This window comes from Alosa alosa, chromosome 18 (assembly GCF_017589495.1).
Source record: "Alosa alosa isolate M-15738 ecotype Scorff River chromosome 18, AALO_Geno_1.1, whole genome shotgun sequence".
NCBI lineage: Eukaryota > Metazoa > Chordata > Actinopteri > Clupeiformes > Clupeidae > Alosa > Alosa alosa.
Genome location: NC_063206.1, coordinates 10,717,044 through 10,732,775, shown reverse-complemented (window position 1 = coordinate 10,732,775; position 15,732 = coordinate 10,717,044). Strand labels below are relative to the sequence as shown.

Genomic DNA, 15,732 nt, shown 5'->3' with positions numbered 1-15,732 from the left:
CAACATCGAAAAAGTATTAGTTGCCAACAACACTACTGGCATAGCCTGACTTCCGCAATATTAGTTTGTCATCTGGAGAAATAGATCGAGCGAGAATTCGGCTATGAGAGCAGCGTCAACGCATGTCATAGAAAACACATCATCCAAGGCTATCATAATTTCAAATAGTCATTTCTGGATGTTGGATGCAGAGGAAAAGTCTGCATGATGAACTGTGTTTTCTGAATATAAACAACTATGTTCGCATGCGTCTGAGCAACTGGGTTATATTTATTACAAGTTCTTGGGTTACACCCATGGCATAGCTGGAATGCTGCAGAAAACATGTCAGTAAGAATATGGTAGGCTAACAGTCTTAACTGTCTTTATCACAGATTGACTTCCTGGTTAGTTTTCTCTGAAACGCAAAGTTTCTGCGAGCTATGACACAGGGTTAGTGCCAACTTGCCATTTAACTCTGAAATCGGCCATTGTGGTTATTCGTTGAATAGCTGGGCTACTCAGTTTAGGCTATCTGGAGTATATGCATAACCATCTGCAAAACAGTCCTTGAAACGTCATTGTGTCAATGACAGGCAATTATTTTCAATTTCACACCAATGTGTGCAATTGCAGCAACTTTTAAGACCAAACGGCTAAGTGATATTACCCCCTGATTATCTGTGTATAAACATAATCTGCAAGGTCATAACATAGCCTATTCAACATCGACCAGACTATTATTACTTCGACCTGGGTTACCATGAATGCGACTATCAATTTTGCTGAGCAATGCTTGCCATAACCTAATTTTGTGATTTGGCTAATCGGAGCATCATTATCCTCGAATGAAACTAATATTGCACCGCTGTAAAACTGGCTGCATGGTAGTCCATCCACAGTTAATCCCTGTTTTCTGGTTGCTGCAAAGGAGCTGCCTATTCAAGGTCATCAAAGTAATCAATACACAGAGACAGTTACAAAGATAAGAGGCTAATTATTACACAGAAAGACTAAAATACACGTGCATGTATAGTTTAACGCCTGTTTCCAAACACATCCTAGTCAGAAACACATCCATATAGGCTACCTGGCCATTTCGAGAAAAATGTTCGCATCCACTTCCCTAATCCGACGCTGCACCAATGGTTAGAAACATTCTGTCACGCATGCATTTCTTGTTCCATTTTATCGCTAAATGAAATAGTCATTACCTTTATCGTTCACCTTTTGGGATTCTGTAAATAAGGCTATTTCTGTTTGCCTCGTCTGGGTATTGATATGACAAATGAGCTACCCTTCTGCCGAGGTAGAGTCAGCAGTTGCCTCAACAGCTGATTGACTGCGGCGCATGGACGATACAGAACAGGCTAATGGGGATTGTAGTTTTTAATGTCACTTTTATTACAGCAGTTACATAGACATTTATTAACAACACAGTTCTATCTAAATGAACAAAAACAAGAAATAAAATGAAAAAAGAAACACAATGGGGTGGGGTGGGGGGGACAAGAAAAAGAAAAATCACATGCTCCCCTATCTTAATTTAAATGCTTGAATAACTGTGTCAAACTGTTAAAATAGTTATAGCTGGCTTAGTATACATGGTATAACGCCATGTTTACCTAAGTAATAATAACACTGTAATGCATGCCAGACCTCTTAGGTTAGCCTGGTTGACGTGGACAAAATTTAACCAGATGCTACAAACAGAACGTTTATTTTTGAAAGACGTCTTCTATTTACTGTTCCTGACTCGTACGTCTGGTTATATTTTCTTTGAAAATGAAACTATCAAACAAATATCCCTTGCGGAGTTCATATAATTCTTTGCATGTAATTAATGGAATCGTTCACGCCTATAGGTTATATAGAGTACAGCTATACCACGAATTGGAGATTCTGAGGCAGAGTTCTCTTAAAAATCTTACCGCAGTATGATGTATTCTGAAGCCATATGTGTATCTTCATGTTGGTTGTCAACCCAAGTAGGCTTAGTGCCTCCTGGTAAGGACAGTCTGCTCGACTTAGAACATTAATTTGATATTTTTGGCTACACGAAGGAGAAAAATCTGAACTGTGACTACATATCCCAGAGTCCTAGTTGATGTGTCGTCCTCCAGCCTCGCACGCTCTATTATTATTGGTGACGCAGTGCGCATTGCCTTGGTCCCCAACGTTACCTCATAGAGGAACAGTCAATGGAGTCAAGCGGTCAGACCAAACAAACAAAGTATCGGTTATCTGAACAAGATTGTGGACGAAGAACCTGCGTTAAATCCCGTTACAAATATCATGTTTTGTCGTAGATAACCTGGTGTTACGGGAGTCGTGGTTTCCTAGTTAGTTCTCGTTAGCTGTACATTTTCGCGTCACCGTTAGCACCTAACGTAGTTTAGCGCATTAACATTAGCTATCCTAGCTAGCTGGCTAGGTAACGTTAGCTAGCTGTCAGTCGTATCTCACTGAGGCCTACAAAGCAAACGTCAGCTCTGAACCTAGAGCATTTCAGTCGTTGTGCCCAGAAAGGATTTAACGTTAGCATACACCGATATGGCAGATGAGAATGCCGTCGTAATGCAACAGATCGTGGACAGGTGAGTGACTTTCTGATTTCAATTAGAAGCTAATGTCATTCCTAGCTTCACATTCGGTCCTAGCATATTACAGTACCAAATTGCTAACAAGCTTGCCACATAGCATAGCCAGATCTAAATCTAGCCAGAAGCCATTACTTGTCTGTTATGTCAAAATGCTCAACGTTAGGATAATTTGTCCGTGAATAACTATTTGTTTTCTTCTCACTCAGTTGCATTCTATGCTAGATTGTCCACATACTTTCGGTGTTATCACCTAACTGCTAACTTAGCTAACCTAGCTGGCTACTGGCTAGGATATGTTAGCGATAGCCTGCGTTACAGTAGGCAAAATGCCTTGATGTCATCGACATGGGACTTGGCTACCTATCTAACTTTTCCCTATGTGCTAGCTTTGTCACAGTTATTTGGGCCCTGAGTAAAACTCTACTGTGGAGTGTAAGCCATACGAATAATTTTAAGTTCTTTAAGGGAGAATTGGGCCATACAAAGCAGCAAACCTGAATGTACCGTTATTCAACCTTAGATGACCGTAATTCAAATCAACTGCTTACCAACTGGCAACGCTGCTAGCAACCCAAGTTAGTCACTTCATCCTCGTTATCTAGGATATTTTTGTACAAGGTTAGTCAGCCAAACCCATACTTTGTCTCAGACTAACGTAATTCAAATGGAGACATACAACATTAATGTGTGCGCATTGTAAAAATGACTTGGACTTGCCTGGGAATACTCATACCAAATTTGGGTTTTCCCAGGCTAAAAATGACTTGCTGTACAGCACTTAAATACTTTCGTTTTCTACTCCCACGCAAGCCAAAGTACACCTTTGGGTGGAAGTGTCAAAAGAGCGTCTTGGTTGTAATAAATGCATACGCTTTAATTGGATCCTGTTGCATATTCGTTTATTGTGCATTCAGTATAATCAATGGGCCCTTCACAGCAGCCATTTTGGCATGAAATTGACAACATTCATTATGACTGTGAAACCCTTTTTTCCTTGTGGCCTGCCTCTGGCCTGCACTGCGGTGTCCCCTTGACCCCTTTCCCCAACCCTGTCTGTGCATGCTTGTGTGTTTCACTAAGAATGCTTTCTTGCCTTTCCATTTTTTGCAAGATGTACAGTCTTCAATGTGTGTCCTGAATGGCAACAGTGCTATTTACCAGTTTTATTGATACTTGGCTAAAATCAAGCCGTACCTAACCCAACACGCCACCCAGCTCCTATTACAGACCATGGTTATCTCTCGCCTTAACTGCTGCAATGCCCTCACGAGCCTTCCAACTTTTTTGGTGAAACTGCTACAGATTGCTTTTCTACCAACCGAAAAGGGCAAACATTACCCTGCTGTTCTTTGATCCCCCACTGACAACCCTTAGCCGCATCAAATTCAAGTCACCTTTGCTTGCTTACAAAATGAAGGCTGGGTCTGCTCCCATCTACATAGGTGCTCTTAGGACATATGTTAGGCTATCCCTTGGCTGCTGCGCTCCCCCAAGGAGCGTCGTCTGCCACTGCTACCTGTACATACGCAGCAATCCAGACTAAATTCATTTGTAGTCCCTTGATGGTGGAATGACCAGCCACTTGTCACCAGAGTAGGCCGTGTCCCCCTCTATCTTCAAAAAGCTCTTTCGTGAATACCTCCTCTCCTAACCTTTCTAACAACCTATCATGCACTTCCCTCCTCTACCTCCTCCTCCATCTAGCACTTTCTCCTTCTACCACACTTTGACTAGTACTTATAATATCTGCAGTCGCATCCTCTAGTAGCCCAATAGTTGATTGATGCAGTAGTAATTCCTACCTAAGGCGTCCTCTGCACTGTAGCTGGAATGCTATTAGTCACTTGCGATAAAAGCGTCTGCTAAATGAATAAAAGTAAATGTTATGGAACAGGCTACCCATGTACTACCAATTGGAGGCATGTAATTTCATTGAAACACATGCACTACTATCATGATTTATACATGTCTCGCACAGATACATGAGTGTGCTTTGTCTGTTTATTAGCCTAATTAGGCTAGCCGATTTAAGGGCAAATCTTGGCTGTGCCGCCTGCTGGTATCATGCTGTATTTTCAGGTTGTTGTCCCTTGCTGAAACCTGTTACCCCGTTTTAAACATGAAGACGTCGTTATGTTGCCTAACGCTAATATTAGGCGACAGTGTTGTTGGTATCAGTGCTGAGCACACAGTGCCATGATGCCCTTATCGCAGCCTGCCACTTGCAGCTGGCTCCCCTGCAATGCAGTCTTCAACGGGCAGCTGAGAGCCAGCTAGACTTAAATCCTGTCTGACCTTTAGCTGTCTGACACAGCCTCTACGTTTCACACGTTTTCTTGTCTGCCATGTGCTCCTTACTGTGTGTTTGTGTGTGTGTGCGTGTCTTTCTTTTGTTTCAGATGCTCCCTTCTGTTTGCGTTTTATGTGGCATTTTATTTCTTGCTTCTGAAATGAACCATATTGTTCAAATTTGAGTTTTGAGTTTCAACATTTCCTCAAAGAGATGACAATCCAGTTTGAGTTGCATGGACATTTTTTGAGACTTAATAGAGCTTAAGCACAATACACAACAAATAATTCAGCAAACTTCTTTGGTGCAGTGTTCTCTATGGGATGCATAAAGACGTAGTATATTAAATCTTCTGTAATGCGATCTGTGACAGAAATGAATGTAATGGGTTTTTGTCATAAAATAAGATTGTCTATTCAATCATGTCCCTGGAGTTAGAAATGTAGCCTAGTTTCTAGTCAGATACTCAGGAACGCTCCAACAGCTTAACAATTGTGTGAAAGGGAAAATTGTGGTGAATAAGTTCATTAATTCACACCTTAATATTTAAAGTTGGGCTCTACACTAAAAAAATTTTTCCAGGAGCACTTGTGCGCCCAAGTTAAAAAATGTAGGAGCACAGACAAAAATTTGGGCGCACAGTCAGTTCTGTACTTAACTTACACATAATCTAACATTACACTCCAGCTAACAGTTAAACATGCCAGTGCATCAATTGCGAATATTAAGAATGACTAACAACATTTAGGCTACAGGAAATTTTAAAGATCAGTGCCTACTTTATTTTCAGTCTGTTCTATTTTCCTACATTTTGTTAATGTAAAATAATATAATACATTGCCATATTTGCATTTAGCCTGTATATCAAGTATCCTGCCAAATGTAGGCTAATTTATTTATTTGTGAATCCATCTGTAGCTAATCCAAATATGCCCAAGGTGACTTATCTGACTGCATACTGCCTAAAACAGTCCATTTTCTCTTCCACAAAACCCAACATAGGCTATTAAGGATGTATATTTTTTTATCCTTTTATTTTTTATTTGAAATATCTGCATTGATGGGGGCAGTAGGCAAACGTTAGGCCTACTTTCGTTTTGCACTTGTGTGTATGTGAGTTACGGGAGGCTACTTTTGTGCCTGTTAGCTACAGCTATACTATTATTGCAGCCAATACGTCCAACTGGGCTAAAAGGCATGTTAGGTTACCTTTCCTTCTCTCACTGCATTCTCAGAATATCATCCTGTTCCTCCTATATCCGATGAATTCGGTGGATAGAAGCACTAATTTCTTCAATCTCTGCATTTTGGCTGGCTAGTCTAACTTTCCGTGTTTTCTGCGCGCTTTTGGATTTGATAGAAGCAACTACTAGCGAGTCACAACGCGAAACTGCTAACGTTGATGGGAGTGTGTAGTTTTTATGCTGCATTCGCAACGTGACTCTATGGTTTGCACCAATAATGTTTCTCGATGTTGCGGTGTATTTTGTAGACAAACGGTACCGATCCACTTGCACGACACGTCATACGCATGGGGTCGCGCTGCCTCCCCTCGTTCAGTCGTGTGTGGGCGTTTCGTTTAAAATGTCAGTTACCAGCTCATATTCAGTTTGTTTTAACGGATCTTAAGTGTTTTTCCAGAAATGGACCACAATTTTAGGCATGTACTTAACAGTATACAACACATTAATAGCCTAAACAAATTATGCAAGCCATTTCGAAATCTCGTTTTATTTAAACAACTCAATGCAATCTCACATCCTCACCAGAAACACCAACAGTCAATATATTCATCCAAATCCAAGTTTCGTTTGTTTTATGGACTACTAGGTGGTCGTGGAAGAGATCGTTAAAACATTATTTGTCTTGTAAGCGGAACCAAAGTTTCACAGGCACCGTTGTGGTAGAACAAAGGACCTACAACCTCGTCCTTTCATTGGAGTCGTCTTGCGTTCAACTGATTAATTTGCATAAAGCTGGGCATCGGCCAGCTTTTTGACGCGCGACATTATTTCAAATGCAGCGCTGCCTTCCCGGAATGCTTTGCGGGCGCGTTAAAGTCGCTTGACGTCACCCATAGGACTAGAGTGGAATGCGACACGACAAAATGAAGTGAAGTACAAGTGGATCTGTACCGTCGTTCGCACCAATGCGCCTCATGCGCGGATCTACGGGGTGGCAAAGGGTAGCAACTGCCACCCCTGGGACACAGTCTTGCCACCCCTGTTGCCACCCCATTTATAAATCAGATAATATTTTGTTAAGTATATTTTATGTTCTTACATGTTGGACTGTGAGAAGCTGTGAAACCCGCACCAAACTCCTCTCAAACAGAAATCGCCGATTTAGAATCCCCCGCCCCCTCACAATGGTTTCACCCATCACCATCAGCGCCAGTGACCCCTTGAGGGGCCTTCACCATTGGCAGCAGATTGCACAGTGCATGCAACTATGTGTCAACTATCTGTACAGCCTACAGCGAAGTGGTAAGTTTGACCACCAAGTCGAAAAAGTCCATAATCAGACCCATAGTCAGTCCATAAACAACCTCACTGTTAGTCTACGTCATTTACATCCGCAAGACTTTGTCTCATCGAATTTTTTGATGATTGTCAGGTCAGATAATAAGGGCATGCTCATGCGTAGCTTAACGTTTAACGTGTAAAGTCTATTTGTGTGTGTCGCTAGTTTATAACCTTTGATTGTAAATACTGCTGTCGATGTCAATCCATTAATACACGTGGTAATTCAACACGGGTTCTCAAAATTGTCATGCATCCACTTTCCCAGCATCTATGACTATCCCAATTTGGTCGACATCAAACTAGAATATCTAGTCGGCGTCAAGCTGTTGGCGGTTGCGTTTTTCTTTTTCCTTTCTTTTCATATATGGTGTAAATCAATCTACACAAGTAAAAGTACAGTTACATGACTGAAATTCTACTCAATCACAATAAGTAAAAGTAGCCTACTATTTTCAAACAAACCCTACTCAGAGTAGGCTACTAGATTAGACATTTGATGTCAAAGCACATCACATATGAAGCTTTGTGCATGAGATGTAATTGCTTAGATTCCAGTTAAATCGTCCAGTTTCATTGGGTGATAGATTTCAGTCATTTGCTGGTAGATGAACCAACAAGCTGAGGCCAGCAGGAGTTTGTGTCCTCAAGAAATTAACTTGTTGCTTGTTCACTCGTGTTCACCACTTTCTGAGTGAGTGAGTAGCCTAAATTGTGAATGGCAAAACATAATTTGGCACTAAAGGTCAGGGACTGAGGGGGACTGATTTCCATTTAGGTTCATTCTGAGCAAAAACATAATTTGATATCATAATATTATAATACCTATATAATAATATAGCTGCAAGCAGCAATGCGGGGGCCTAGCAGTGCGCTATAGCAGGAATGGCGTTGCCATGGCATGAGCAAGCACTCACAGCAAGAGGCCAAATTACACCAATGTCCTTGTGCGTTCTCACAATCAGCTACCATGTACCTTTACCAAGTTTGGACTTCATACACCAAAGTGTTGCTGAGATGTGAGCTCACTTTCTTTATTACAGCACCCCTAGAGGCCAAATAAGACCACTTTCCTTGCATGTCCTCACAATCAGCTACTATGTCCCTGTACCAAGTTTGGACTTCATACAAACGAAGAGTTGCTGAGATACGAGCCCGCTTCCTGTATTGCAGCGCCCCCTATAGAGGCCAAATGATGCCATTTTCCTAGTGTGTCCTCACAATCAGATACCAAGTCCCTGTACCAAGTTTGGACTTCATACATTAAAGCTTAGCCGAGATGTTAGCCCACTTCCTGTTAGGCGGCATCGTCGCCATGTGTGATTGGCTGTCACGGGCAAATAAATTTTAAATACAAAAATCTGACAAGGATCGTTTACGGCTCGGTCTGAAGATGAGATTTGTAACCGCTAAAACTTTCCGTAGAGTTTGGACCAAATCCAATATGGCGGAGGTCCAATATGGCGGAAAGTGACGGGATAGGGGTCGATGAACTCGGGATGGTCCAAGGATTCAGACGCTACCTCAATTGTGAAAAACAGACAAAAGAGTCAAGGATCATGCGCATGAATGCATGTGCAGCATTGAACTGGTGGTGGCGCTAGTGCATTCAATGTATATGCATAAAAATTGCTGTGAGTGATTGGGACAGAGTCCTGACTTATGGTATCGAGTTTTGTTATGTTAACTCAAAGCATCACCTAGATGTTAGTCCACTTCCTGTTTGGCAGCTTCATCACCATATTTGATTTGCTGTCCCGGGCAAATAAACTTGAAAAATCTGACAAGTATCTTTTGTGCGGCTCGGTCTGATGATCATCTCCGCCAAGTCTCGTGAAAATCGGATGAAATTTGTAACCACTGAAACTTTTCGTAGAGTTTGGACTAAATCCAGTATGGCGGAAAGTGACGTAGTAGGGGTCATTCAACTCAGGTCAGTCCAGGGATTCCAACGGTGCTTGATTTGTGAAAATCAAACACACCGTTCAATTGTTACATGCGTGAATGTGAGTCCAAATTCGACCCATTGGTGGCGCTGGAGTGTTCGGCATAGAGTTCTGTAAATTGGTGAGTGATCATGGGACGGTCCTGAATCAGGGCGCTAAATTTCATAATAATAATGACTTGCGAATACCTTTCAACCCAGCTTTTCAACTTTCGGCCAAACTTTGACCTGTTGGTGGCGCTAGACGGCTGGGTTTAGAGATCCGTATGAGCGTGAGTGGTCAGTGGAGTGTTCCGAAACTTTCTGCCAAAAAATCTGCACTTTTTAGCCAGGCGTTCTATAGGCTACCATAGACTCCAATGGCAGATAAATAATAATAAATATAACCGCAAGCGGTGATTTACGGTGTCTGAGCAAAACAAACATGAGGTAGCATAGCTTTTTCGTTTTACATATGCTTTTATTGTTTTGCCCCAATTGTTCAAAAGAAACGTTATCGGATTTCAGTTACCGGATTTCGGCTATCGGATTGGATCAAATCTTGAAAATGGCTTGTTCAAAGGGAAACAAGGATCCTGAAATTTGGATTAGATCACATAATCTATTCTTGGTTTTGATCTGGATAAAACCTTCACTTTGTGTTGTTCAAAACTTTTGAGTTTGATTGGAATAAATTTGATGCATAAAATTAGGATTACCCTGTGCTGTAACGTTATAGTGTGCTAACCTCCACAACCTAATAGTATTCTAACAATACCCTATTCTAGTGTGCTAACCTCCACAACCCAACAGTATTCTACAGGGATGCAAACAGCGCGCCTTTTGGCGGATGCCGCCTTTTTCACGGCTGTCTGGGGGACTTGTGTGAATCGTGCAGATCCGACGAGTTTTTCTTTGGGGGCGGGGGGGTTGAAGTGTCTGATTATAATTTCATCAAAGTTAATTCTGTATTAAAATGACTACATAAACACAGCCTACCGTTACAGTCCATGAAACATAGGAAGTGTAAGACAACACTATAAATCAAAAAGCTGCGCACGCAAAAATCAATATAGCACTATATCGTGGGATCGTGGGACCCCACTCTCACTCGTGCTATATTGCTTAAGTAGCACACTAGCGCTACATTTTACATGACTAGCAAAAATACAGTTGGATTTTTTTTTTAACCTTGTTTGTTGCGTCAGTCAGTTTAGTTCAGTTCCGGACAGACTAGCAGTATTTTGTCCTTTAATATTTTAGTAGCAGCCTAACGTTATATCCAACTCTACCCCCTTTCCAACGTGTAGCCTAATGGTAACGTACTTGTTTAGGCTAGCAGCTTGTTGACGTCTAGTAGCCTTATGAGCCGCTGGTCTAGGCTTTTTCGTAAATGCAACCCGAAGTGACAAGTGACGAACTGACTTATTTTCAATGACACCTACCACATAAGGGCGAGAAACTGATGTGTGGGCTTATCCTAACAGACAGACCGCACTACTGTTGATACATTTTAACTGTACATTTTCGTGCAGAATAATGTTATTTTGGGGCGCAATGAGAAAGGGGGCAAAGTGAAGTGAACTATTTTGCACTCTGTTATGATACTGTCAGGTCTAGGGTAACACTATGGCTAATATGCAATTTTCATTTACAGAATGAGAGAATTTGATGAGAGTGAGGCACTAACAGTTAAGAAAGTGGATGAGGGTTGTAAAACAAATTGGAACTGGTCTTGGTTACAGGTTGAAACGGAGATTGAGGTCAAGACAGCCAAACACAAATTCAAAATGTCAGACTTTTTCAAAAAAATTGAAAAAAAGGGACATGCCAAATGTACTTTCTGCATGAAAGAGATTAATTATAACAAGGGAGTGCATGCTCTGTTGAATCACTGCCAGAGTGCTATACACACAGAGAGAGTGGCTACCATCATATCTACCCAGTGTGGCCCAGCTCCTCTGTCAAGACAAGCCAGCTACCAGCCAAAGTCATGCCCCAGCAGACAGAATAAGGGAAGGAACTGGGACTGTGTATTTTCATATTTAACATTTTTGTGTGAATAGGGTGAGCCCTGGATGGCAGAGGTGCAGTGGCGATTCTAGACATTTTTAACAAGGGTGGCACTGGTGAGGCACTGATTAATTCAAGGGTGGCATGAGGCAAAACAACCAGATAAACAGAAACGGGCTCAAGATGTGAAATTAGCACAAATACATTAGGGAAACCAGACTCAAACACCATACTCATAAATTGAAAGAAAAAAAAAACACAAATACCTTACTCTCACATAAAATGTCTTTGTATTTGAATAAAATAATACAAACATATTAAAGTTAATTATCTAAGTTGTCTGTCCCTGGGCTATGCTGTGCTAAAACAAATTCCATCATGGGGACATTAAAATATAATCCATTTTATTCTATTCTATTAAATGAAGATATACAAATATACTCATCCAATACATTTTCCCCCCCACAATAACTTATATCTATGTGCATCTATTTTTGTAGCTGTTAAAATAATTTGACCTGCTTTTTTGTCTATTTGTTTATTTTCTTTGAAGTTCTCAAGAAACTTGAGGGTGGTATGAAGGAGTGTATTGTGTATGTGAGCAATTTCATCTTCCTAAATCTCAATATTATGATCACAACAAGTGTGGGCAAATTACAAGTCAGCACCAGTGCTACATTCATTGTTTTTCACTTTTATAATCACATCACCAAAAGTAGGTTATTGGTTTTACCAAAAGTATTTGGCAGTATTTTTAAACTGCAAACCTATAAAGTATTTTGATACAAAAAATACGATGCCATTTTTTTCCAACTAAATAAAATACAAATTTGTAAATACATCAGACATGCCTATCCCTGGCTGTTGGCTGCAGTAACTCAAGCTAGGTAGTACTTATTGTTTTGTGTTTATGTTAGTTTTGATCCAATTTGACAGCTTTGCTATGTTGCCCACCCAAAATTTCTACCAGCCCACCCAAATATAGTAGCCTAGCCTAGGTTAGAACCAGCCCTGCCCTGCATGGAGACATATTTTACAATAATAATGGAGAAAATGTTAGCAAAACTTTAGGTTTTTGTTAACGGAATCTCCCTCCCTCATTCATCTATTTGCGCAACAGCCCACATTCTGCGTTCAATCCAGAGAGACAAGTGAAATGTTTTTTTTTTTTTTTCTTTTAAGCGGACATCGCCATAGGCACGATATTTAGGCTACCTCTGTTAGGCCTACAAAAAGTTTCAAATTAAGGAGTATTTCCTGATCGGGGAAACCTTTTGGTCCGCGGTTCTATAATATCATTCAATTGTGCCGCAAATTAACAGACAGAAGTGGGGCGTAATTTAAATTCATGGCTCCGTAGACCAGCAATCTACTTGTCGAGGAGGCTCATAATTTGAGAAACGCTGCAGATCATAGACAGAGAAAGCTCTGGGAACAGAACGCAGGCATATGATTTTGTTGTCACGTGCTACTATGGAAAATGAACTTTATAAAGACTGGCTCGGCCAATAAAAAAAAAAGGAAAAAGGATGCCAGATGGCCAGTCCAGTCCTGCGTTCAGGAATTATTTAATTATTATAAGCAAAAGTGGAATGTGCACAATGTTTCATTTATCCCTCCTGATCGGGACGAATAAAACAGGTATTGGGGACGAAATAAGCTGTGTTGGAGTCAATAAGATAAGATGAACAGCCTATAGCAGTTATATTTGCCTTGCACTACAAGTCCTGACAAGTAGCTGTAACGTTATAGTGTGCTAACCTCCACAACCCAACAGTATTCTTAACAGTATTCTATTCTAGTATGCTAACCTCCACAACCCAACTGAAGGAACTGTAGGGGGCGATGTGGGTCGAGGTAGAGTGAGTGTGTGGCGAGCAGGCAGAGCCTTGGTCAGAAGGCTCAATGGTATGGAGTGATGACACAGAGATGGCAGGTTTCGGTGCAACACAAGTGAACTTTATTTGAGTTTCAATTCTTCTGTTCTTTTGTTCTTTACTTGTATGTGTGCTGCATCAAAGAGGAAACAAACAGAAAATGGAGTAATCAGTGAAATGGGGTAAATCAGTACAACACAAACAAACCAATTGACATTTGAACAATAAACTGAAATCATATGGCTATATAAGGTACAACTAAACAATACTTGACATCCCAAGTCAACCAACATCACCTAATCATCTCTCACATGGGACTCCAACACACCAAACCAACAAACAAAGACCTTAACTTTACACATGATGGCAGAGCCACTCTACAAACTGATAAACATCACAAAAGTCATAGTGAGGGTCATTAAAGTGATGACTTACATTAACTCAAAGACTAACACAGAGCAGGACACACTGGAGCGCTGGGTTGAGATGAACAAAAGAGTGAACTGAGGGCGAGCAAACAATTTATCCTGGTCTGAGCCCCTGCTCCGGAGCTACAGGATTTCCCAGCAGGTAAACTGGGTGTGGTTAGGTGGTTGGCAGAGCCAAACAATCCTGCAATTTCTCCACAGCACTTTCACCTCAAGCCTTCCTTACACTGACAAGACTTTGGAAAGATTTGCAAAGATTTGGAAAAGATTTTTGAAAGACTACAGTCTCAGACCCTCTCACATCTAAAGACAAGTAGTAGAGTTTTAAGTCACAGACTATGATTTTGCAATGACTAGGGATCTTGCAGGGTCACTATTTACAAGACTGCAACACGATTCCTTTAAATTATTACCCATCGTGAAATAGATAAACAGGAACTGCAAATTATAGCCTACTAAACTCAGTCGTATTTTCGTGTTTCTGCAGCATTGTTTCATGCGTGACATCCTTAACCGATACAGAGTTGTTCTGTCAAGTGGAAGAGCCGACTAAATATGTATAAGAAATGACCAATATGATAAGAATAACAAATAATTATAGGCTACAGCTGTGTCGGAGTCAATAAGATAAACAGCCTATAATTATACAGTTATACTTGCCTTGCACTACCATGCAGTCCATATTGACAAGTAGCTGTAATGTTATAGTGTGTTAACCTCCACAACCCAACAGCATTCTATTGTAGAATGCTAACATCCACAACCCAACAGTATTCTAACACTAATGCTTCAAGTGGGATTTGTACTCTCAACCTAAGAAACACCAGTACAAGGCATTATCCCACTGAGCCACTAACAATCATACACATTGGGCAGTCACATTCACATGGTGAAAATGTGTGTTGGTAAACACACAAGAAAAACTCCAAGCATACATTTGACAATAAAATGAAGGGCTTTCCTGAAAGAGTACACCTGAAATCTTTTTGAGATTCTGGGGCAATTAGACATTTGTAGAGAAGAACACTAATGGATGAAATATAAATATGATAGACTTAATGATGAAGGAAAAATAGTGAACAAAGAAGTTCCCCTAAATGTCAGAGTGTGTCGGCATTCTGATTCTTGGCAACTAATGACTGTGTTGATTGCCTGATGTCATTCAGGTGCTGTTCAATGGTGTGAATCTTCAATAACCAATAGTATTTGAGCTAGAGCCTAAAGCACTATCGGGGATTTGAACTCTCAACCTAACAAACACCAGCACTAGGCATTATCCCACTGAGCCACTGACAATCCTACATATTTGGCAGTCACATTCACATGGTGAAAATGTGTGTTGGCAAACACACATCAAGAAAATTCCTAGCATACATTTGACAATAGAATTAAGGGCTTTATAAAAAGAATACAGATCTGAAAATGTGCACTGTTAATGGTATCCACATAATGATGGTTGTTCTCCAAGGGAAAAAAGTACTCATATAGGAATATAGGTGATTATAGGAGAAATGGGCTGAGTGGTCGAACTTTATTGGTCTATATCTCTGAAATGGAACAACATATCCAAATTATTTTGATATCTTTTGTGAGGCTTTGTCTAAACATTGTCTGTGAGAATTTTGGTGAAGATTTGATAATTTTTGAAGCCTGTGAAACTTTTTATAATGTTTGGCTTTTCTCTGAAATTGTGGCAAAAGTAAACATTTTTAGAGCATAAGACAAGGATGAAAAAGATGCATCTATAAATGTAGAGATTAATATGATGAAAGAATTGTGAGTCTAGGTCAATCTGGTAAGGAGAAATAAGCATTTTTGACAAGAGCGCCACCTTTTGGGTGCAGTACCCCAAATTTTGGGTTATGGGTAGTAGGGGGTACTGGTAACAATACTTGAAAATGTGAAGTTTCTAGGACTTGCGGTTTATAGGAATATAGGTGATCTAGGAAAAAGTGGTTTAACTTTATTGGCCTATATCTCTGAAATGGAACAAAATATCAAAATTCTGAGCAGTAACTTTTGTGAGGCTTGGTCTAAACATTGTCTGTGAGAATTTTGGTGAAGATTTGATTATTTTTGAAGAGTGTGAAACTTTT

At 40.5% G+C, this 15,732-nt stretch overlaps 2 protein-coding genes across 11 annotated transcripts in view; one reads left to right on the top strand and one right to left on the bottom strand.

Moving 5' to 3' along the window:
* The window catches only part of cpeb3 (cytoplasmic polyadenylation element binding protein 3), a 38,154-nt gene extending 36,069 nt beyond the window's left edge, over positions 1 to 2,085 (bottom strand). For all 8 annotated transcript variants that reach the window (XM_048269307.1, XM_048269303.1, XM_048269308.1 and 5 more), the window contains exon 1: positions 1,911 to 2,085. In XM_048269307.1, the coding sequence (XP_048125264.1) occupies positions 1,911 to 1,950 (40 nt within the window). In that variant the 5' untranslated portion in view covers positions 1,951 to 2,085. The remainder of the gene's footprint in view (positions 1 to 1,910) is intronic.
* A 74-nt stretch (positions 2,086 to 2,159) lies between these two features.
* The window catches only part of marchf5 (membrane-associated ring finger (C3HC4) 5), a 38,799-nt gene continuing 25,226 nt past the window's right edge, over positions 2,160 to 15,732 (top strand). The window contains exon 1 of one of the 3 annotated variants that reach the window (XM_048269311.1): positions 2,160 to 2,576. Coding sequence is in view for 2 of the 3 variants with exons in the window: in XM_048269314.1 (XP_048125271.1) it covers positions 2,533 to 2,576 (44 nt within the window). In the remaining variant the exon portion in view is untranslated. The remainder of the gene's footprint in view (positions 2,577 to 15,732) is intronic. The other 2 variants (XM_048269314.1, XM_048269312.1) reach the window with 2 other exon arrangements.